At 40.4% G+C, this 24,543-nt stretch overlaps 1 protein-coding gene across 4 annotated transcripts in view; it reads left to right on the forward strand.

Annotated features, from left to right (window-relative positions):
* LOC113267757 (S-adenosyl-L-methionine-dependent tRNA 4-demethylwyosine synthase TYW1) overlaps window positions 1-24,543 on the forward strand; it is a 226,705-nt gene that overhangs the window by 167,581 nt on the left and 34,581 nt on the right. For all 4 annotated transcript variants that reach the window (XR_008960331.1, XR_007191247.2, XM_026515934.4 and 1 more), the window contains 2 exons: window positions 2,348-2,458; window positions 10,530-10,697. Coding sequence is in view for 2 of the 4 variants with exons in the window: in XM_026515934.4 (XP_026371719.3) it covers window positions 2,348-2,458; window positions 10,530-10,697 (279 nt within the window). In the remaining 2 variants the exon portion in view is untranslated. The remainder of the gene's footprint in view (window positions 1-2,347; window positions 2,459-10,529; window positions 10,698-24,543) is intronic.

Consider the following 24,543-nt stretch of genomic DNA (forward strand, 5'->3'; position numbering starts at 1 on the left):
ATTCATGCTTTTTATCCTGTGTAGGACCCCCAGTTTACACAGGGTAGAAACTGAGAACGGGGGCGCCTGGGTGGCTCAGTTGTTAAGCGTCTGCCTTCGGCTCAGGTCATGATCCCAGGGTCCTGGGATCGAGTCCCATGTTGGGCTCTCTGCTCAGCAGGAAGTCTGCTACTCCCTCTGCCTCTGTGTTCTCTCTCAAGTAATTAAATAAAATATTAAAAAAGAAAAGAAAAAAAGAAAAGAAAGAAGGAAGGAAGGAAAGAGAAAGAAAGAAAGAAAGCAAGAAAGAAAGAAAAAGAAAAAAACTGAGAACAGAGGGATAGAGGTAGCTAAGTATGTGGTCTTGGATTTGGTCTGGCCCCAGCACCCATATTTACCCCACTAGTCTATGCCAGGAAAGCTGTTCGTTTTTATACTTTTATTTAGTAACTGGCCAGTTTTCCTTAACATAATTTTTTAGTTGACTTTCTTAGATTTCCAAGAAGCCAGTTATATCATTTGCAAGTAATTATTTTTTGTATAGTATCCCATAATTCTTGTTCCCTTGCCTTATTGCTTTGATTTTAACTTTCAGGGGAAGTGTTGATAAAAATAACAGAGTGGACATTCTTCTGTTAGCCTGGCTAAATGGGAATGCCTGTATTTTTTAAATGACTGAGAATGACATTGTTGACTGGAGAATGTTTTCTTTCTTCTTTTTTTTTATTATGATATGTTATTCACCATACAGTACATCATTAGTGTTTGATGTAGTGTTCCATGATTCAGGAGAGTGTTTTCTTTATGTTAAGAATGTGTTTTAATTGTTTAGTTACCAAACGGTCTTTGACTTGTTTATTCTATTTTGTTTTAAAATTAGGGATGGCTTTTAAGTTATATCAACTATCTTTGTATATCTCTGAAGATGACCACATGGATTTTTCTGTGTTGAACCATGTCATGAATCGTCTTTGCATTTCTAGAATTTTTTTTAAGATTTCATTTATTTATTTTAGAGAGAGAGCATGAGCCCAGGGAGGGGTAGAGGGAGAGGGAGAGCGAAACTCTCCAGCAGACTCCTCACTGAGCACAGAGCCCAACACAGGGCTTGATCCCACGACCCCGAGATCATGACCTAAGCCGAAATCAAGAGTCCAACGCTCAACTGACTGAGCCACCTAGGCGCCCCACATTCCTAGAATTTTTAACATAGTGCCGAATCTTATTTGCTATAATTTCTGTAAGATTTTTGTGTATGTAAGTACAAATAAGAGTGGTCTGCAGTTCTCTGCCATTTTTTTAGGTGAATTCTAGCTATGTAAGCAGAATCTGGAAGATTTTTGTCTTTTCATGCATTATATACTGTATTTTAAAATAATTTATGAGAACATTTTATGGTATGGCTGCCTAATACCGTTCGTTAGAGTTTTTCATTAAAGATCTCAAGTGTTTCTTTTTCACTAATTACGGAAATCTTCAAACATAGACAAAAAGTAGAGAGGTTGATATCATTTTGTTCATTTCTCACCTCACTTTGTTTTTCTCTCAAGTATTTTGAACCTTGCTACTTAAAGCATAGATATTGCCTGGGAGCTTGCTGCAGATGGGTGCCATCACGCACACATAAGCACGTACGTCACATCACCCTTGCCACACACTATTGGTTATAGGCAAGTCGTAGATCCTGCCCCCCACTCTTGCTTTAGGTTTTCAGCCATTATTAGTAATGTTCTGAGATGTTGAAATAAGGCTTTGAACATTTAAAAATTTGTCTTGGGTCCTGGAAGGAAGTGACAAAGTCAAAGTCATAAACTTTTTAAAGCCTTTGATGTCTGTTGTCTAATTGCTTTTCAGAAAACCAGTACTTCTTTTGGTTAAATGGTAAACAGGTGACAACACTGACAGTTCCTAAATGTGCCTTTTCTGCCAACGAGATCATTAAATGATGAGAAAGCAGGAAAGAAGACAAGAGTAATTAGAAATTCTTATCCTAAACACTTGAATGATTGGTATCTGAAAGCCTGAAGGTTATTTGAATTAATTTTCAACAGTCTTAAACTATTTGATCAATTTACTGTTCCTTCCTAAATCTAATTCAGTGTGTAGTTGTCAAGAAACATTTGGGTGCCTGATATAGTGTTAGAGATTATGAGTAAGAGAAGATACATGCTAACATCTGTGCCTTTAAAAGGCTTACGGGACTCTTATTGTGTACTTTTTTTTCATCTTTCTACAAAATATAACTTGGACTTACAAAAGTTCACGCCGAATTTCACCTTAGCTGGGTTCTCATTGAAGAAATTTGAAAATCTTCTTAGGTGTGACTTCCACCAATTTAAAAACAAGGTTGGCTTTTCCTCTGTTGTAGCAACAGCGTACTGTGTACAGACTGACTCTAGTGAAAGCATGGAATGTGGATGAACTCCAGGCGTATGCCGAGCTGGTGTCCCTGGGGAATCCTGACTTCATCGAAGTGAAGGTAAGCTCCTGCCGGCCCGTGGTGCTTTGTTGGCCACAGGGAAGTTAGCATCTTTTAAAACTCTGCGGAGGGTCCCAGATGTTTTATTTATTCATTCAGAAATATTAATCAGGAACCTGGCACTGTTCTAGGCATTGGGGATAATAACAGTAAAGACTAAGCTTTTGCTCTTATAAAGCTTATATGTATGGAGAGGTAGACCGTCAACACAAAATGAACAATTAAAAACTACATTGTGACATTAATGTGCTGAGAAATAAAATAGTGTTATAGTGAGGAATTGGTTGGCTTTAAACTAAACTTTTTTTTTTTTTAAGATTTTATTTTATTTATTTGACAGAGACAGCCAGCGAGAGAGGGAACACAAGCAGGGGGAGTGGGAGAGGAAGAAGCAGGCTCCTAGCAGAGGAGCCCGATGTGGGGCTCGATCCCCTAACGCCGGGATCACGCCCTGAGCCGAAGGCAGACGCTTAACGACTGAGCCACCCAGGCGCCCCCCTAAACTAAACTTTTATTGTGAAAAATTTCAAACATAAACAGAAGTAGAGAGACTGGTCTAACGACCCTCCATCTAATCATCGCCTGGCTTCAAAAGTTATCAACTCCTGACCAGTTTTGTTTCAACTCTACCCCTACCCATTTTCTCTGCCTTACCCTATTATTTTGAAGCAAAGCCCCACATTATATGACTCATCCGTAACTGTTTCAGTATATGTCTCTAAAAGATGTACACTCACTTTTAAACACTTATTCAGAATACTGTTCTCACAACTGCACAGTAGTAACAATAGTCATTCAAGTATCGGAAATAGAAGGTTTTAAACTTGACCAATTATTTCTTCGTATTTAAACAGTATTTGTGAATCTGGGTCCAAATAAGGGTCATTGACTGAAATTGGATTATTTCTCTCTAAAATTCTTTTAACCTGTTCGTTCCTCTTCCCTGTGTCCCACCTCCCACACCAATGATTTTGTTGAAGAAAATGGATCGTTTATCCTGCCTGGTTCCCTGTGTCTATATTTTAGATTTTGCTGATTGCATATTCCTTTGTCCCCTGGATTTCCTATAGATTGGTAGTTAGATCAAGAGAAGCTTGATCAGATGTGTGTGTGTGTGTGTGTGAGAGTGTCTACATTTCAAGGTCAGTTGGTTGGTGGTGTTGTATTCTTACAGCAGGAGGCAGTGATGTCTGATTGTCTCTGGCCTGTTTTTGCCAGTGTTTCTTTGGAACAGATTCCTGTACGTGGATTTATGTGCCAAAGGGCAGGTATTGTTTGGGTAGTATTGTGATTGGCTGTCTTAGAGTTCATAAGGAGGGCTTTTCTGAGGAGATGACTTTTTTACAACGGATTTTTTACAACAGATTCCTTCCAAATAGGAAGAGGCCATGAAGTACACAAAGGCCTGGGGGTCAGAGCATTCCGGGCAGACGGCACAGGTAGTGTTCAGAGGTCCCATGTGATCCCAGTGGGACAGCTGGAGTTGGCAGAGACACAGGGTGAATCACAGAGGTGGGATGGGGCCAAATTCTGTTAGAACTTTCAAGCGAGAAAAGAACTGGGTTTTATATTAAGTTTAATGGTAAGCTTTTTGAGTAGTAGGTATACTGGGCAAAGGTTTTAAGCTGCCGTGTGGTGTGATCTGATTTGTGATTTTAAAAGATGACCCTGCTGCTGTCATGCGTGGATTACAGAGGTTCAGAGTAGGAGTGGGTAGACCAGTGATAAAGCAAGAGATGTGGTGGCTGGGGGAAGGGCATTGGCAATATAGTGGAATGGAGTGGATGCACTTGGGATAAATTTTGGAAGTAGAACCAGCAGACCTTGTTGCCAGTTGAGACGCAGGGAGTGAAAGAACAAAGAGAATCAAGAATAGCACCTGGGATTTTGGCTTAAGCAGTCGTGTGGATGTGGAACAATTTACTGAGGTGGAAAAGACCAGGGCAGCAAGTCTGGGGGTAATTTCACGAGTTCTGTGTTGGCCTCGTTCATTGGAGAGATCGTTTCAATATACAGGTACAGGTCCAAATAGGCCATAGTTGATGTAAGCCTGGAGTTCTGCGGCTAAGACAGGGCTGGCTGTGGTCATTTGGAAGTCATCAGCGTGCCATGGTAGTTAAAGCTGTGGAGTGTTACGAGGCAGATGGTTTTTTTTGGACAACTGAGAATCTGTACAATGAGAAAAAGAGACTGGAGAATCCACCCAGTCTCCGAAAGCTCCCCGCTTCGGTGTACGTACATGAAGCGGTCGCACTCGATGTCGTTTTAGAGGGTGTTTCAGCTTCCCAGCTGTCTTTTAGTAAGTCCCACTTTCCGTGGTGGTACCCTGGAGGGGCCGGGGAGGTGGGAAGAGACCAAATGTTGCTGTCTGAGCGTGCGGCAGTACATCTCCAGTCAGGTCAAAGACACTCTTTTCTTTTGAAATTGCTCTTAATTTTAAAAGGCTCCCCTTGGCAAGAGCTCTAATGATGCAGAGATGCAGACTGCATCTGCAGTGTGTGTCCGCTTAAGAAAACCTTGCCAGCCTTAGGGATTCATGGTGTTTTAATTTATGACTGAGCTGTTAAAGAATGCTGCGTCCAACGATGTTGCCGTCAAACCTCTATTATAAAGCAAGTTGGCTGGATCACACGGTCACCTTTTTTCTCCCTCCCTCCCTCCCTTCCTCCTTTCCTTTCTTCCTCGTTTACAGAAAAGAATCACCCAGTATTATTTTTAAAAGAAAAGTGGCTACTTTGTAAACAGTGTAATTCTCTGATGGGTATTTTTTCGTTGGACAAACTATTAACGTAACTCGGAAATAAAGCCTTCTGTCCACAGCTGAGACGTTATAATGACATAGTCTCTTTCAAACAAGAGTCCCATTTTACCATTTTACTCTTGCATCCAACAGATATTTTTCAGCTCTGTCCATGCGCCAGGCCTCATCAAAGCACCAGAGATACCACATTTGTTGTGGATATGTTGTTTGGGAAATGGATGGTCTTATTAAACAAGGCAAAGTCTACAGAAGTAAAATGAGCCACCGGGAGAGATCTTATTTAAAAATTCTTAGAGAAATATGTAATCTAATCTCAATTTTAACTGCCTTGCGTAAATGATAAAATATAACCTAATAGATAACCTTTGTCTTGGGGGAAAGCATGGTGGTGATCTGCTCGTCTCTTGTAGAAGGCCTAAGGCAGAAATGGCCTGCGTTGAGGACTGGATCACATGCTTTGTTAAAATCAGCTCTTATTTGTCTAGCAGGTTAATGAAGTATCTTCCTTTTAAACTAAAGTAGCAAAGGGGATGTTTGCAGAATATGGTATACTTAGGAAGCAGAACAAGTTCTAGAATAATATTTATTATTTGATTATTTTTAACCGTATATGTTTGGATATATTTATATATAAGAAAAGTATGGAAGGATATAAGACTGTTCACAGGGTTGTATTTAGAAGAAGAGCAGGGAAAGGCTTTAGTGATTTTATTTTTCACGTTTCCATGCTCTGCGGATTATTACAGTGAGCGTGCATTACTTTTGTAATTCCAGTGATGGAAATGAAATAGTAAAGGAGAAAAAGCAGGCTTTCCTGTTCAATAGAGTCAAACTGTTTAACGTCTAAAAAAGCATTTTCATTGTTGTTGCCTTATTAATTAAAGTGAAAAATTTTCTAAAATGGAGGAGTTTTAAAAATAGTAATAACAAGCCTTCTCTGAAAAACATTTGACGAGAGCTAGCAATATGGTAGGCTAAGTCACCTCAGATCCCTCCAAAAACAAACAGAAGTAACCGCGTTAAAATAAACATACTTTGGAGAGCATAGCCATCTGTCAGGTCCGTAAGGAAGTTCCTTCAGGGCTTGAAAAAGAGAGACCACCCTCGTGGTACCTTGGAGCTCCGATAGGGATGGGGGCTTGGGTCTGAAGCACAGAACACTAGGCCCTTTCACTTCCAGTGAAAGCACAAATTAGGATAAAATTTACCCACTGACACAGAACGGTGCTTGGAAGCTTGTCCTTCGCCTGTGCTCTTGATTAAAAAAAGAAGTCTCCCAGGGCTTGACCCTCACAAGGGCGTGGCATTAAAATTTTAATAGTACCTCAGCGTCCCATAAAAGCCCTGAAGATGTGAGATTGATCATACAAATTGACCCTAGGCTGGTGGTGGGCCTGGGGCTCCTTGCAGAAGCAAGCGCAGTACTTGTTCATGTCTTCTGTATTTTCCAGGCATGTGCGCGCGCGCAGGTGTCTCTCCTGGTCCCCGCACACTGGAGTCTTGTGGGAAATGGGGAGGAGCACAGCTTTGATACATTCCTAAAAAGTACCGCTGTAGCCTGGGCCAGGTTACTGATCCTCTTTGAGACTAAATTTCCTCAATATTAAAATTAGGCTTTAATAGGTTTGTTTTGAGAATTCAGTGGGATAATACATGCCTGGACTCAGTAAATGTTTAGATCACTTTTCATTAAGCACATTTATTTAAACTAAATCAATAGAAGCTATTTCTTTATTATATGGGTTCCCTCTTTTCTTTCATTGCTAGTCTTATAAAACATTTTTCTGTTTTATTCCCTGTAAATGAACGTATATTTTAGCTTCATAGAATTAAATAGGCCTTTATTTGCTAGCCCAAGAATCTTAGTGCTCATTATTTGCTTGCTTGTTTGGGAAAATGTGTTTCATGTTATAAACATCTGCCATATTGAGAAACTTTCATAGCACAATCCATTTGTAAATGAAATACTGTCTTTATATTCTCTCCCTCGCATTGCACCTTGAGAAAGTAAGTGCTCAGTAATTATTTGTTGTCAGATGATTTAAACCTCCCTTACGATTTTGGCACTGTAACCGTCTCCAGAGCTCAATCCTTGCAGAGTACTCTTTGTAAAACAAATGTCTTAGCCTGACCTCACTCCCTTCCTTTGCACAAAGGTACAGAAAATTACCAGTTATTCATGTAGCAGTCCCTCACTGGTGTTCATCAGTTGCTTCATAACTAGTCATTAAAGAGTAGAAGAATCCTGAATGATGTGAGTGAAATTTTATATTAGACCAGAATAGGGTTCTGGAGTTTAATGACACATAGAAGAATATGTGACTTGATCTTTAGGTCATTCAGCATAGGTCGGTTGGGGGTACAGAGAAGAACAAGGTGCAGCCCTTCCCTCCATAAGCTCAGAATTTAGACAGAATTATACCAGTTATCTGGTAAAAGCTATGCACAGTAATGATGAGTTTGGGATCAGATGGAGTAGGGGTTCCTGAATAGAAATCAAAGACAGGGTGGAAAATTTAGCCAGGTGAAGACTGGATGCCGAGTGGGGCAGTCAGTGGGAAGGCCTCGTGCCATGCTGAGACGCTGGGGCTGGGTTTTTGTGGGAAGAGCTGTTGAAACATTTTCAGGACAGAGTGTCATGTTTTGGGTATGTTGTGCAAAAAGTCATGAAGACAACATTTCTCAACAGACTATAGGAGACAAAAACAATATCAGGAGTCTTTTGACACCCAGTCAGTTTAATTAAAATGTCAAATAGTCAGACTGGCAAAATACTGCTCTTCCCACAGACCTTGAATCCCCAGGTAAACTGTCCAAGCAGCCAAAGACCTTAGGGCCTCCGTGTCCTAGAGCAGAGTGTTCCATCTGAAAGGCACCAATGGGATGGTGTGGGTTGTGCTTTCCACTACAAACCCAGACATGCGTAAGCTGCCCTGTTCTTCAGGAACTTTCTTTGGGTCTGCTTGTCACTCAACCTAGAGACTCTGAAGTGAGTGCTTTTCAGTTGCCACTTTGTACCCATCTGTTTTCTTGAGTTCATTCTTTTTTTTTTTTTTTTAAAGATTTTATTTATTTATTTGACAGAGAGAGAGACAGCCAGCGGGAGAGGGAACACAGGCAGGGGGAGTGGGAGAGGGAGAAGCAGGCTCCCAGTGGATGAGCCCGATGCGGGACTCGATCCCAGAACTCTGGGATCACGCCCTGAGCCGAAGGCAGACGCTTAACGACTGAGCCGCCCAGGCGCCCCTTGAGTTCATTCTTTTTTCAAAGTTGTGAGGGGAAAAGTTGGTGCTGGTCATAGATGGGCTGGGGGCAGGATGGTGGTAGGGTAAGAAGGTAGCAGACAGCTGTGATGTAGAAAAAGAGGCATTTTTAGACAATTTAGGTAAGGTGTGATCAGGAACGAAGTCAGGGCAAGTCATCGGTCAGCACCAGATGGAGCACCAGAGAAGGGGGCATTAGAGCCTGACTGAGGGGGGCTCGGGCTTCCCTGAGGCCGATTTCTGCCCACAGCACTTCTGTCACAGAGAACACTGGGGCTCTGTGGTTGGTTCGGAAAGTTGCTCGCGCTGCCTACCCAGAGGATTTTGTCTGGGAAAGTGTCACGTGGAGGTGCAATAATATAGCCGTGGCATTCATTTTCTCATTGCCTTTCCAAACCAAGTCTGTGTTTAACGTTCCATGATTTAATATTGCTGAATTAGGAAATACTGAAATATTTTCCAAAACCCTTGTTATAAATGTAAGATCTCACCTAAAACCTCTGTTTCAGGGAACTTTCTAGATATGAAAAATAAATTCCTTTGTATTAGCTACTATGTACGTGCTTGTTCATATAATTCACATATCATAAACAGCACTTAAATTGAAATAAAGTTCATTTTTATGACTAATTTGACCTACCAATTAATCCTTTTTCTGTTTTGTATACATTTGAGGAAATTTAGCACAATTTTTCAGCCATACCTAAAGATTTTTGAAACTTACATTACTTGCTTTTTTAAGTTCACCTAAATCTCAAGCTCAGTTTAATGAATTCTGTAAATCATCGGGCTGATAGAGGAGATGCTCTTGTTTATGGCGGCTAAGCTGGGGCGCCTCCAGTTTATGTTCGGCAAAGGTCATCTCGGTTTAGCGTACCAGTCATGTTTTTGAACAGCCATCTGGAGCCGAGCGTTTTGCAGAGCTCATCTGAGTCTTCAGCCAACTCCCAGCTCCACCATCTGCAGGGTCACGGTCACTCCACAGTGCTCATCCGTGGGTTTTTCATAAAGTGGCACCCTGCCCCCTCCAGTCTGTGTGCGTGTGTGCACGTTTGCACGTGCACACGCACTCGCATCCGTGTATGTGTGAGAGAGTGTGAGTGGATGTCTTTTTATTTCAGTTATTCCGTCCTTAGTAGTAGCATATCTAGAATATTCAAAACACTTGTCAAGGAAGTTTGTTCCTGGAGTAAAGAGGCTACAAAGTTAAGATATCCTTATTAAGAGTAAAGTATCATTATGTAACTTACCAAAGACAGAACTTAATTATGAAACTTCGGAGTCCTATATGCCCGGGCTGTCAGGGAGAGTTCAAGAGACTTAGAAGCCAGTTTACCTCCATTTGTACGACTCAAGAATTTCTGGAGAGGTGAGATACAATCTTCTAACATGCAAGTGTGTAAAGGGATGTATGTATAGTCACAAATGTATTTTGTTTGGCATGAATCTGTGTTTATAGGTATCCATTTATAAAATGCATTACAAAGTGATCTCCTTAAAGAATAATTTCAAAGGGATGCCGAGCTGGCCCTTTACAGGAAAACCTTACCAACCTTATCAAACGTAAACTGTACTGGAAAATGGGAGCTCATCTTATTTTCCCAGTGAATAAGTTGTTCACTGAATTTTTGTGGGTGTCAACCATGCCTCCATTATTGGTCTAGGAGATTATAATTCCTTGAGAAGTAATCTGTTACAGTGCACAAAGGGATCTGAACGAGAAGATACATTATTGGTTCAAATACAGTGCTGTTCCCAGACAGCATTGATTGTGACCCGTGTAGCAGGGTACCCAAGCACTGCAGGGGCAGGGTGGGGAGGGCATCGGCCTGGGAGCTCCTGCCTACTTGTATGAGCTCCTAAGCAGATTTTATCATCTCGAATTCACTATTACTGTCTTCATCTTTGCATTGGGTTGGGTTGGATTGGATTGGCTGGGGTGGAGTTGGGTGGATTATGTCTAGAAGCCTTTCTGGCTCTGCCATTCTTGCTTGATGACATTTAAATAGGTCTGTAATTATCTCGAACCGTTGTAATGCTTCCCCAGGGTGTCACCTACTGCGGAGAGAGTTCAGCAAGCAGTCTCACCATGGCCAACGTGCCCTGGCATGAGGAGGTGATACACTTCGTCCGTGACTTGGTGGATCTGATCCCCGACTATGAAATTGCCTGTGAACATGAACATTCCAACTGCCTCCTGATAGCTCACAAAAGGGTAAGAAGAGCTCAACGACGCATTCTTCTATCTGCTCCTTCTCTTCCTCTTTAGTTTCTCCTCCCTTTGTTAGGGCAGGTATCTGCTTGTTTGCCGCTTTTCCTAAAACAGACTTAAGGAAGCCCTCAGTGGGTATGTGGGTAACGATGTGGGAACACAGGCCAAAGAAATATAGAAAAAAAAAATTAAACTTCCTTACAACTTACAGCCCATTGACAAGTGCTTGGGACAGGCAGGGTGACCTTCCTCTAGGAACTCAACTGTTTCAATGTTAATACTTTGCTGAAGGCAAAAGGCAGCCTTAGCTTGACATTAGCCCGACCTCCAGGATCCTGTAGTCTTCTTTAACATTGGAAATCCCTTTGGAAACTTCCTTTTTCTCTAACTCCCCCCCCCAAGATTTTTGTTAGTAATCATCCTCCAAACATATGGCTCCCTGATATACAGCTGAAGGGTTTATGACTAAGGTTTTACTAGACAGTAGTAAATGACTTTTTCCTAAAAGCAGCTAGCCCCTCAAGGTCCTGGAAACCTTGCTTCCAAGTTCCTGAGAGACTTACACTATCCCTAACCTCCTCCCAACTTGAAAATAGATAAACTCCTCACAACCCCAGTGCAGCTCTTTCTGCCCACAGGTCCTGTCCCTGTGCTTTACTAAAACCACCCTTTTTGCACTGAAGATACCTCAAGAATTCTTTCTTGCTGTGGCTCCTGGACCCCAACATTTCACCTCAGATAGGATGGCTGTTGTTGAGATTAGATGATAGCACAGTGAGTTTTGTTAGACTCCTCTACCTGGGTTTCTGTTCGAGTTCTCCATTACAAATGCTTTTGAAACAAAGTGGACATGGGTGAATCCTGACAACATTATTCTAGGTGGGAAAAAAAAAAAAAACACAGAAAAGGGCATATATTCTATGATTCCATTTGTATGAAATGTCCAAACCAGGTAAATCCATAGATTCAGAAAGTAGATCAGTGGTTGCCAGAGACTGGGGAAGAGCAGGCTGGGAAGTGACCACTTTCTTTGGGGGTGATGGAAATATTCTAGAATTATCGAGTGCTGTCAGTTGTCCATCTCTGTGACTGTACCAAAAATCACTGAATTGTACACTTTAAAAGGCTGAATTTTATGGCATGTGAATTATAATCACAATAAAGATAAATTAATACCAAAAAGGTAATAAAGGTCAAGAATGGAGTACCTCTTCTATAAGTGCTTTTTATCAAGTAAAGTCAGGCTTAATTTGAACATGAAAGAACATTTTATCCTCCCCAGAAACCTTAACTGGCTTCCCGAACAGCTTCTCAGGTTAACGACATTTAATAACACGAGATTTGCTCAATTAAAATTTCACATCCTCTAGCCTCAACAAACACCAGGTTAAAAGGCTCTCGTGCTTTGGTTGCAGTGAGATTGTATGTAGCTGACCTATGGTCTGTCGGACTTAAATATTTAGACAGAAGAATATGTTCTGGGACATCAAGGAACAGAGAAATAAAGGCCACATGGTATTTGAAATGTTAATTAAAGTAGCTACAAAGCTAATTAACTTACAAAGCAAAAATCTTAAAAATTAAAGCCAAAAAAATCTGAATTTTATTTTCTAGTTTTTCACTCACTGTTCTCTTAGGTAAGGTAGTGCCTTTATAAAAAATTATCTGATTGAAGAGGCAGTGCTCTGGAAATAATCCTGACTGTGGTGGTGAAGTTCTGTCGTCCTCCGCCGAGACTGTTCTTCACATCGTAGCCAAAGACATCTGTATAGAATATAGACCTCTGCTGCTCGGATGCTTCAGTGACCTCCCTTTGCTTTTAACGTAAAAATCAGAATCCTTAATGTGACCCTAGGACCCAACATGATCAGGCTTGTCTACCTCTCCAGCTCCGTAAACTGCTCTTCCCTCTCTCTTTTTTTTTTTTTTTTTTAAAGATTTTATTTATTTATTTGACAGAGACAGCCAGCTAGAGACGGAACACAAGCAGGGGGAGTGGGAGAGGAAGAAGCAGGCTCATAGCGGAGGAGCCTGATGTGGGGCTCGATCCCATAACACCGGGATCACGCCCTGAGCCGAAGGCAGACGCTTAACCGCTGTGCCACCCAGGCACCCCTGCTCTTCCCTCTCTTGCTCTGTACTTTCTTTATTTTCTCAGCCACAATAGGTCTCAGTTTTCCTTTAATTAGGTTGGGAGTCATGTACTCTTTTCTGTTCTCTCAGTGGTTGCACTGGAAATGCCTGTATGCGTCCTCGACTAATCAATGTCGAATGGTAAAGAGTACTTTTACACTCTAACTGCAATGCAAGGACCTGAGAACACCTTACCATTTTTCCCTGCCCACCTCACATGCTGTTACTCTTGGGTACATTAATTCTAAATGTGGATAAGGAGAATATTGTTAAGTGCCCTGTATAGTCAGGATTCGTTTAGATTTACATGCATCTTTAACACTGTTTTGCTGTCTGTTCCTTTCTGCATCTTTGACCCTCCATGTGGAATTGTTTTCCTTCTGCCCAGAAAACACTTTTTAAAATATATTTTAGTGGGAGTCTGCTGATGGAAAATTCTGTTCTTGTTTGGAAACGTATATTTTGGCTGGGGATAAAATTGTAGGTTGACATTTGTTGCCTTTCAACACAATAGAGATATTCTCTTGTCTTATAAATTCCACTGATGAAAAGTCAGCTGTTGCTCTGTTGCTCCTTTTCAGGTAATCTGCTGTTTTCATCCTTCTGGCTTCTTTTTTGGTTCTGCCCATATCCACAGGGAGTTCTCAGAAGAAGCCAAGCAAATAACTGAAATTTAGTGTGATAAATGCAATAACAGACATAGCTACCAGGTCCGAGCCAGCACGAGGAGAGAGGCTGAGATTGACCCTCATCATCTCACGTTTGTTGAGCACCCAAGGTGTGTCAGGCACTATGGTGGGTGCTAAGAGTACAAGGATGAGTTAAGCAAATAGTGGCTGCCTTCAAGAATGGTCTAACAGGAAAAAAAGGCAACTATCAAAGCAAATCAATGCCTCCAAAGTCTAATCAGAGCAACGATGGAAGAGAGTGGAGCCCAAAGGGAGCGCACTTGGGATGGGATGGTACTCTCAGGAGAGGCTTCACGAAGGAGTTGCCGTTTGACTGGATGTCCAGTGACAGCCCAGCTGGGAAGGACGTTAAAGCAGAAAACCGTACAAGGAAAGGCCCTTGGAGAAGCGCAGAGGCCTAGCCTGTTGGGAGAACGACAAGTAGTTCGGTATGGCCGGAGGTCAGAAGAAGGGTTGGAGGGAGAGGAAGGGGGTGCTTGGTCGGGGGCAAGAGCACTGATGGTGCTGAATGGCAGCCTAGTTGTGCCTTCTCCTCTACACATGGGCAGGCGCTGAAGGGTTTTAAGTAGGGGAGTGACACAGCCAGATTGGAGTTTCAGAAAAATTTCTCCAGCAGGGGATGAACTGCAAGACTAAAAGAGAAACCAGTTAGAAACTGTTGTAATAGTCCAACTGTCCGAGGGCGAAGTAATGAGGGTCTGAAACAAAGCTGTGAAGGGAGAGAGAGGAGTGGTAGACTTGGTCAGATAGTCAGTGCAGGCATCCTAGGTGAGTCGGGGGCTGCTGTCCCCTCAGTCCTGCCAAGCAGATGTCGAAGTGCAGGCTCTCCCCTCAGAACCTCTGATACCACTCTGACTAGGAGGAAGGACCACCTCATTGCTGCTCCCCGGTGACAGTATGGGACGGATATGGGGGCCTCGTTGCCCCTAGGCGGGGGTGAAAGTCTTGGCTCTCTGCTAAGCTTCCTCTGTCTCCACTCTAGCGCGGGTGGGGAGAGGCGCCTTGCTACGGCCAGGTGGATGTCAGTGCTCCTGAGACCGCAGGGGGCGTTGGGATGGCCGGATTCTCCACTCCACCTTCTCTGAGAGCTCCCCAGCCGCGAGGAGGAGTGTTCAGCTCAACGTGGCTGGGCAAATGTTCAAGTCTAGGATCCCCACGAGGTGCTGACTGACCTGGGGGTGAGAATCGGGCATATTTCTCATGGCCTAGGTTGGTTATTGCCAAAAAGTTTTCTTTCCTGCTAGCTAGGCTGCCCTTTTCCTGGTCCTTTGGCTAAGAAAAGCGGGTTTTTCATGGGGCTCTAAGATTTTTTTTTTTTTTTTTTAACACTGTTTGTGCCCTTTGGTATTTCTGGACTGTAGGCTTCAGCCGGGCTTCTGGGCTCCAGCACCCAGTGCAGGATATAAGAGCCAAAAATAAAACCCAGGGAATGCACCACTCTTGTTGTTCCTCAGGTCTCGGGGTCCCTAGCCAGTCTGCCTTCTTATATCCACCTTGAAAGTCTTCTTATGTTTGTTTTATGTATAATATCCAGGGATTTTAGCCGTATAGTGGGGGAGGTAGGAGAAGTGCACAGAAGTCTGTGACCACAGTTTTGACATTTATAGTTTTGGTTTAGTATCTCCTCAAAGAACAGTAATGGCAGTCTACTTCAAACACCGTTTATTAGTAGATTGTTAGCAGATTATTTCCATGGGAATTGACTTTCTTTATGTTAGAAGTGTCACCCAGTATAGTTACAAGGCTGCCCCTGCAGTGTTCCTGGATTTTCCTGAAACTTACATGAAAATATCCTTGCCTGATCCTAATCAGAGCCCATCAGATCCCATTTAATAAGTAGGCCAGCAGTTCACAAATGGATGCCTTCTTAAGATTACAAAAAACAGAGCTATAACCAAAAACCAAACAAAGGAAATAAACAGAAAAAAGACAAAAGAAAACCTAAAGAGTAGAAGAATCCATAAAACAAATCATTTAGTTCATAAATAACAGAGTGGGTATTGACTGTTTAACGACCTCATTGTTTATACGGCCAATGCCAAGCTTATTGTTTCTCTGGTATATTTTTGAAACAGGACGTCTCACAGTGAATGCAAAAGAAAAACCTAGATATTTTATTTGATTCTTAATGGCTTTCACAATCAGGGCCTGTTTGGCCTTGTTTCAGGCGCCCTCTCTGGGCCTTTGCAAGGTACCGCCATGTTGCTTTTTTTCTTCCACCTTGCCCAAGATACCTCTTCTGCCAGAGATGCACTCACCACCCTGCCCCACCCCAGTTCATGTGCCGAATTTCTCCTCCTTAAAACTGTAAAACAAATCTGTTTGGGGGCTACTTCTCTCAGATCTTCTCTCAGCGCATTGATAAGGCTGCCTTCTTTAAGGAGCTCTGGGTTCCTGGAACACAAGGATGTCATCCCCAGCACTTCCTGGAGTCCCTGGGACACAGTAGAGTCTCATTGTTGAGTGAACTGACAGCCTCTTCACTGTCCTCTCCTTTCCTTCTTCGCGGTCTTACCTTCAGAAAGCAGAGATGTTGTTCCATTGTCCTTGCTAATTTTGAAATGTATTTACCTTCTTCCTTATTACTTATTCATTCAATAAATATTTATTCTACTGAGTTTGCTATTTCATAGGTCATCAGTGACCTGCTAGCTGTTAAATCCAGTTGTTTTCCTGTTCACCATTTCTGCATGGGCCACGTAGTATGCTACGTGATTAGCCAAAGCCCTCTGTGTTTCTGCAGTGGGAATCCGACGCTGATCCATGCTTTTTGAACGTACTATACTTGTCGGATTCTAGTGAAGTTGGCTGGCAGAAATAAGAGCGTGGCCATAAAGTCCAGCACTGAAAATCCCTCCATTGTGGCATTTCTTTCTTTATGTATTTCAAAAATTTTAAATTCTCTGATCTAGGATACCATGTAGTGCAAAGCGTAAGGTGAATTCTTTAAAAGAAAAAAAAATTCTAGGGATTTCAAGCGTTGGTTGAATATTTACATTTAGATGACCTTTAAAGATTCTGCATTAAATTAGTAAGATTTTCACAACATGGAACAGCCTCTGGAGAATCCATTATCATCTGTATTACCCTATCCATCCCCAGAGTACTCCATGGTCATCTGCACCATTTACAGTGATCTTGTTATTGTCATATGTTACATCACACGCAAAGCATTTCTTCATTGTTACTGGAATTTTTTATAATGGATGATTATTTTTTTCACAACAGTTTTGTCATTTAAGTGATGTTTAGACTCTAGATAAAGGAGTTTCTGCTCTCGGTAAGAGGGAGTTTCTTTAGTGGGTGGGAGTAGAAAGTGCAATGAGTTTCCTTGACTTTGAACAAAGGAAAGACGGAACAGACTCAAGATAAATCAGTCAGCATATTTTAGTTCCAAGGTTGAGCTGGAGGGACAAAGAGATAAGTACAGTTGCCCACAGGAGACTGTCTAAGGGGGAGGGTGGACACGTCTGTGTGCCGGGATAAGGAGACACAGTCACCCTTCTGCTTCTGTGTTTCCCATTAGCTGCTCAAATGTAACCTTGGACCTGTCAGTCTGCAAGCTAATAAGACCATGATGAATACGATACACTCTGATACTTTTAGTTTAGAAACAGTGAAGTCCTTCCCCTCTGCATATTGGTGATATCCTATTAAAGTGGATCACGGCTGTGGAAACCAAGTAGGTTAGATGTATGGCTTGCAAATCCACAAAGCGTCGTTTTAAAACTTCAATTGCTAACTTTAAAAAAAATAAATTTTATGTCTCAGTACATACAGTTTGGGATTTATGGAAAGATTGAGACGATAGTACGAAGAGTTCCGCTGCACTCGAGGTTTGCTTGTTACTAACATCTTACATTGGTACAGTACGTGTGCTAAACTAATGAACCAGTATTGCTACGTGATGAGCCAACGCCCATAGTTCAGATTTTCTTAGGTTTTACCTAATGTGCTTTTTCTGTTCTGTTCCATCCAGGAGAACACATTATATTTAATTGTCATGTCCCTTTAGGCTCCTCTTGGCTATGGCAGTTTCTCAGGCTTTCCTTGTTTGGGATAATTTTGACAGCTTTGAGGAGTACTCACAGAACATTTTACAGGATGAACCGCTACTGAAATTTGCCCAAGGTGTTTCTCATAAGACTTGGGTTGTGGGTTTTTAGGAGAAAGACCACAGAGGTAAAGTGCCATTTCCGTCATCCTGTGTCAGGGATGCATACTGCCAACATGATTTACAGCTAGTGATGTTGACCTTGGTCAGCAAATTGAGATAGTATTTGTCAGGTTTCTCCACTGTAAAATTATTCTTGCCCTCTCCCTTCTGCACATTGACTCCTTTGGAAAGATGTCACTATCTACAGCCCGTATGTGAGGAGTGGGAGTTACGTTCTACATCCTTGAGGGTGAGATAGCTGCATAAATAGGTTTATCTCTTTTTCCCAGTTGTTAATTTATTCAGTCATTTGTAACAGTATGGACTCATGGTATGTATTTTATACTTTGGGTTATAATCCAATTCTACTTTATTTCTTCCGTTGCTCAAATTATTCGAGCTCTGGCCACTAGGCTCTCTTCTAGTTGGCTCTTATGCTCCTTTGATAGACTCCCATCAATGTTCAGGGCTTTATTTGGTTTTGGTTTTGAGCACTTCATTACTTTCTGGCTCTACCAGATGCTCCAGGCTCATCTTGTGTATTTTCTGCTCCAGTCCTAGAGTCAGTCATTTCTATCAGGAGCCCTGGTTCCTTTTATTGAAGAATGGTGTTAGAAACCAACATCTGGGTGAAGGTGTGCTTGTTGCTGCTAGGGTGTTGCTTCCTCTTTTACGCCCTCTAAAAGGTATATGACAGAGAAAAGAAAGCGTGTGTATATTCTAGCCTTTGTATATACACATGGGTGTAAATATTTCTACATGTATCCGTTTGCACCTGTATTAAGCTAAACATACTCATGTCTCAAACTCTAATCCACTGCCAGCATGACTCACTCTAGCCTCCTCTCCTTGCTTATTTGTAAATTCCCTTTCCAACAGTGAGAAACCTAGCTCCTTGTATCAGCCATCCATTTACTGAATCGTTCGGTTCCAATATACATGTATAGCAGTATGAGAACTTTTAACCCTCGAGTACAGTGCTGGTGTGTAGGTCCTTTTGCCTTCAGTCTTAGAAGCCCCACTCCCTTCCAGAATTACTTAGGTCAGCACCTTTTCCTCTTTCTCCCCTTCAGTGAAATTATTTCATACATTTGTAACATAGTTAGATTCTCACACACAGTCTGCCCCTCTTCTGGGATCCCCTGACCTCCTAAATGATTTTTAAAATTTTTCATATTTTAAGCTTCAGTATTTGTACTATAAAGCTGCATAGTTTTGAAAAGTACATAATGTGAAAAGATGAATGAACATCTTTTCATATGTTTATTTGCCACCTGTATGTTTTCTTCAGTGAGGTGTCTGTTCAGATCTTTTGCTTATTTTTTAATTGGGTTGGTTATTTTTCTCATTGTTGAGTTTTAAGAATTCTTTACATATTTTGAATACATTTATCAGATGTGTTTTGCAAATATTTTCTTCCGATTTGTGATTTGACTCTTTATTCTCTTAACTGCCTTTCTCAGAGCGAACATTTTTAAGAAAATCTGGCTTATGAACATTTTCTTTCATGGATGATGCTAGGTTTCCAAACTCAGGGTCACCTAGATTTCATCCTATGTTATCTTCTAGAAGTTTTGTAGTTTTATAGTATATGTTTAGGTCTAAGATCTGTTTTGAAAGCTGTAAGATTTATATCGAGATTTTTTGTTTTTGTTTTTGTTTTGCATGTGGATGTCGAGTTGTTGAAGTACCATTTGTTGGAAAGACTGTTCTTCCTCTGTTACATTGCCTGTGCTCCATTTTCAAAGATCAGTAGACTATATTTGTGTGGGTCTATTTCTGGCCTTTGTATTGTTCCATTGATCTCTGTGTCTGTTCTTTCACTAATACTATGCAATCTTGACTTTTGTTAGCTTTATTGTAAGACTTGAAATTGGGTGGTATCAGTTCTCCAACTTGTTCATCTTCTTGGCTGTTTGGTTGGCTATTCTAGGTCTTTTTGCCTTTTCATGTAAACTTCAGAACCAGTTTGTTAATACCTATAAACTAGCTTGCTAAGATTTTGTTTGGGATCGAGCTAAATCTACAGATCAAGCTAGGAAAAATTGACATCTTAACAATATTCAGTCTTCCAATCCATGAACATGAAATACCTCTTACTTAGATCTTCCATGATTTTTTTCACTTTTTTCCTGCATATAGATCCTATACATGTTTTGTTAGAGTTATACATAAGTGTCCTATTTTTTTTGATGTTAATGTAAATGGTACTGTGTTTTTAATTTCAAATTCCAGTTGTTTATTGTTGGTATATGAGAAAGCAGTTAACTAATATTTCTCAAAATATTACCTCATATTTTGCACCCATGTTGTAATCACTTATTAGTTCCAGAGGGTGTTTTGTTATTGATTCTTTGGATTTTTTTACATCAGCTAATCATGTTTTGTATGCCTCTCTTCCCAATCTGTGTATCTTTTATTTCCATTTCCTGTCTCATTGTGTTAGCTAGGACTTCAAGTATGATGTTGATTAGAAATGGTAAAAAGGTGGGGCTCCTGGGTGGCTCAGTCGTTAAGCGTCTGCCTTCGGCTCATGGCGTGATCCTAGCGTTCTGGAATCGAGCCCCACATTGGGCTCCTCCACTGGGAGCCTGCTTCTTCCTCTCCCACTCCCCCTGCTTGTGTTCCCTCTCTCGCTGGCTGTCTCTCTCTCTCAAATAAATAAATAATAAAATCTTAAAAAAAAAAAAAGAAATGGTAAAGAGGGATATTCTTGCTTTGACTCTGATTTTAATGGGAAAGCAACTGGTTTGTCACCATTAAATATGATGTTCACTGTAGGGTTTTGGTAGATGTGTATCAGGTTGAGGACATTTCCCTCTATTTCTAGCTTGCTGAGAGTTTTTAATCATAAATCAGTTTGAATTTTTGTTATATACTTTTTCTGTAATTATCGATATGATCATATTTTTCTTCTTTAGCTATTGATGTGATGTGTTACATTAATTGATTTTCAAATGTTGAACCAGCCTTGCCACACCTGGAATAAATCCTATTTGGTCACGGTGTTTAATTTTTTTAAATACATTGTTGGATTTGACTTGCTGGTATTTTGTTGATTTTTACATATATGTTCATTACCGTTACTATTTTGTAGTTTTCCTTTCTTATAACGTCTTTTTCTTGTTTTGGTATTAGGGCAACCTTGCTCTCATAGACTGAGTTAAGAAGTGTTTTCTCTGCTTCTGTTTTCTGGAATAGTGAGAATTGGTGTTATTTCTTTTTTAAATATTTGGTAGAATTCACCAGTGAACCTGTCTGGAAGAGGGTGTTGTCAAGCAACTTCTAGTATCCACCTGTCTTTCAGCCTTTCTGACCAGCTCCTTCTCTTTTCCCTTTCCTCCCTCCTTTTCTCTTGGCTTCTTTTGCTTCTTCATTTCTCATATCACCTGGTGTGGGTGCTTTAGCCCCAACTTAACTCAAGCACCTACCACTTGGTCTAATCTCAAGTGCCAAATTCTCAAGAAAAGACACATCAAGATATAAGATCATATTATCTGCACACAGACCTAATTTTACGTCCTCCTTCCTTATTTGGATGCCTTTTACTTCTTTTTCTTGCCTAATTGTGCTGGCTAGAACTTCCAGTAGTATGATAAATAGAAGTGATAAAAGCGGGCATCCTTCTCTTGTTAACTGATCTAAGAGGAAAAGTTTTCTGTCTTTCACCATTGAGTATAATGTTTATGGTGGGTTTTTATATATATGGCTTTTATTATGTCAAGATATTTTCCTTCTATCCCTAGTTTGTTGAGTATTTTTATCATGAAAGTATGTTAAAATTTGTCAGATGCTTTTTCTGCATCAATTGAGATAATCATGTGGTTTTTTTCTCTTCATTCTGTTAATGTGATATAATACATTGATTTTCCTATGTCGAACCATCTTTGCATTCCAGTAGTAAATCTCACTTGGTTTGGTGTATGGTTCTGAATTTGCTTTGCTATTATATTGTTGAGGATTTTTGCATCAGTGTTCATAAAGGATATTGGCATGTCTTTTTTTCTTTTCTTTTTGGTAGTATCTTTGTCTGGCTTTAGTAGGCAGACCTCATAAGGCTGAGTTAGAAAGTAGAAAGTATTCCCTCCTCTTCAGTTTTTGGAAAAGTTTTGAGAAAGACTGGTATTGGTTCTTCTTTTAAAGTTTACTAGAATGCAACAGTGAAGCCATCAAGTCCATAGCTTTTTTTAATCGGGAGATTTTTGGTTACTGATTCAATCTCCTTACGAATTATTGGTCTACTCATAATTTATGTATCTTTGTGATTTAGTCTTGGTGGGTTTTGGTGTTTCTAGGAATTTGTCCATTTTATCTAGATAGATAATCCAGTTTGTTGGTGTACATTCATAATAATCTTTTATAATCCTTTGTATTTCTGTAGACTCAGTAGTAATGTCCCTACTTTCATTTCTGATTTTAGTAATTTGAGTCTTTTCTCTTTTTTTTTCAGTCAGGCCAGAGGTTTGTCAATTTTGTTGATTTCTTTGAAGAACCAGCTTTTGGTTTCAGTGCTTTCTTTTTTCTATTCTCTGTTTCATCTCTGCTTTAACCATATTATTTCCATCCTTTTGCTAGCTTTTGGTTTAGTCTTTTTTTTTTTTTTCCCCTCATTCCTTAAGTTGTAAAGTTAGGTTGTTGATTTGAGATCTTACTTTTTAAAGTAAACATTTATAGCAATAAATTTCCTTCTTAGTACTGCTTTTGCTATGTCCTATAAGTTTTGTTTGTTGTGTTTTCCTTTTCACTTAGACTCTTAATATTTGCTAATTTGCCTTATGATTTCTTCTTTGATCTACTGGCTGTTTAGGAGTGTGCTGTTCAACCACCACAAATTTGTGCATTTTCCAGTTTTCCTTCTGTTACTGATATTTAACTTTATATCATTATGGTTAGCGGGATACTTTATATGATGTTTATCTCTTAAAATCTATTTAGATTTAATTTGTGGCCTAACTAACATGGTCTGCCCTGGAAAATGTCCCATTAAAACTTGAGAAGAATGTGTATTTTGTGTTACTGGGCAGACTGTTCTATTAGATCTAGCTGATTTATTGTGTTGTTCCAAGTCCTTTGTTCCGTACTTCTGTCTGGTTGTTTCATCCATTATTGAGAATGGGATACTGAACTCACCAGTTATATTGTAGAGCTGTCTATTCTTCCCTTCAGTTCAGCCAATATCTACTTCATATATTTTGATGATCTGGTACTAAATATATAATGTTTATAATTATTGTGTCTTACTGTATTGAACCTTTAACTAATATAAATTGTCCTTCTTTCTGTCTTACCATCTTTTTAATTTGGAATCTATTTTGTTTGATATTACCATAGCCATTCCTGCTCTCTTTTAGCTATTGTTTGCACGGAATATCTTTTTCCATCTTCTCATTTTCAACCTGTGTGTGTCTTTGGATATAAAGTAAGGCTCTTATAGGTAGCATGTTGTTGGAGTGAGTGAGTGAGTGTGTGTGTGTGTGTTTAATCTATTCTGCCAATCTCTGATTTTTTTTTGAGTGGAGAGTTTAATCCATTTACATTTAAAGTAATTACTGATAAAAAAAAGGGCGGGGGCTTCTGTCATTTTGCTGTTTGTTTTTCATATGCCTTAGAGCTTCTTTGTCAACTCTTCCCAGCATTTTCCAGATATTATCCTGTTGTCTTCCAGCAGGATCTTCTAGAATCTTTCATCATTGATGTTATTCCTTAGTTTGGTGTCTGCTGACAAACTCAACAATCAGTAACATTTACTGAGTTCACTTTGATAATGCTGTGCATGCATTAATTCATTTAATTCTTAGAAAAATTCTGTGAGTCATAAATATTACTTTTCTTCATATTCTAAGGGAGATATCTCAGGCTAAGAGAGCACAAGCACAATTAGAGTTCAATCCCAGATATTTCAAAATACAAATGACATGGTGATCATGACATCATACTGTCGCTCAAGTGCTACAGAGCAGTCAGACTTCCGATTCAGTGTTGATCACAGACTCCTCCCTCTTGGACATACAAATTTGCAATCTGTAAAGGGAGGGAAGGAAGAGCTTTCACTTCCCGGAGCCCTCCTTTCTTGGAATAGGAAGGGAATTGTGTGTCTCCATTTAGGTCTTAGTGCAGTGTTCTCCTAACAAAAACTACTGACAGAATATTTTACCTTCTGTCATATGTGTAGAGCTCATGCTTATCAGACAGAGGCCTGGTTGCTTCCAGTAATTGCTTTCAGAAAATTGCCAGAGAAAATTGGCATTTTGGTGACATTGCTTAGAGGACTTAGCTCTACTCCAACAAAATTGTAGCTGAAGATGGAAATTCCAGAAATTGAGTGTCCAGATTTAAAAACTTTTTAATTGCACTTGGATGTATCTAGAATTCAATTGCATTATTATAGTTTTGCTTCTGAAAGTGATTCCCCAGAAAAGGAGGCAACTCTGCTCGGCGCTCCACTGTCGCATGCAGTCAAGTGCACTTTGAAGTCTGTGTGGTCTTTGCCTCCTCTTACCCGAAGAACAAACAACACAGTTGTAGCTAGGGTAGTCAAGAACAAAATTCGTAAATCTGGGAAATGCAGATACTACTGTAGCACTCTTTCTTTGTGTTCCAAAATCACTTCTCCCTCAAACTACCCCGGCATTTCCTCTGCTCCTTCCCATTCACATGTCCTTCTGAGTTATGAAGCCCCTCTTCCATCCTCTGACCAATACCTTCCCAGGGGTCTGGTTTCTAAGTATTACTGTATGTCTGGAGGACCAAACTTAGGAAATAACCGACACTAAGATCATAACTGCTTGAGAGTGTGAAAAATTCAAATGAAATGTATGAGTCTTTTTTTGGTTAGTGTTCTTTTTTATTTTTATAGTATTCTACTTTGTCC

The sequence above is a fragment of the Ursus arctos genome, unplaced genomic scaffold, assembly GCF_023065955.2.
Source record: "Ursus arctos isolate Adak ecotype North America unplaced genomic scaffold, UrsArc2.0 scaffold_2, whole genome shotgun sequence".
Taxonomy (NCBI): Eukaryota; Metazoa; Chordata; class Mammalia; order Carnivora; family Ursidae; genus Ursus; species Ursus arctos.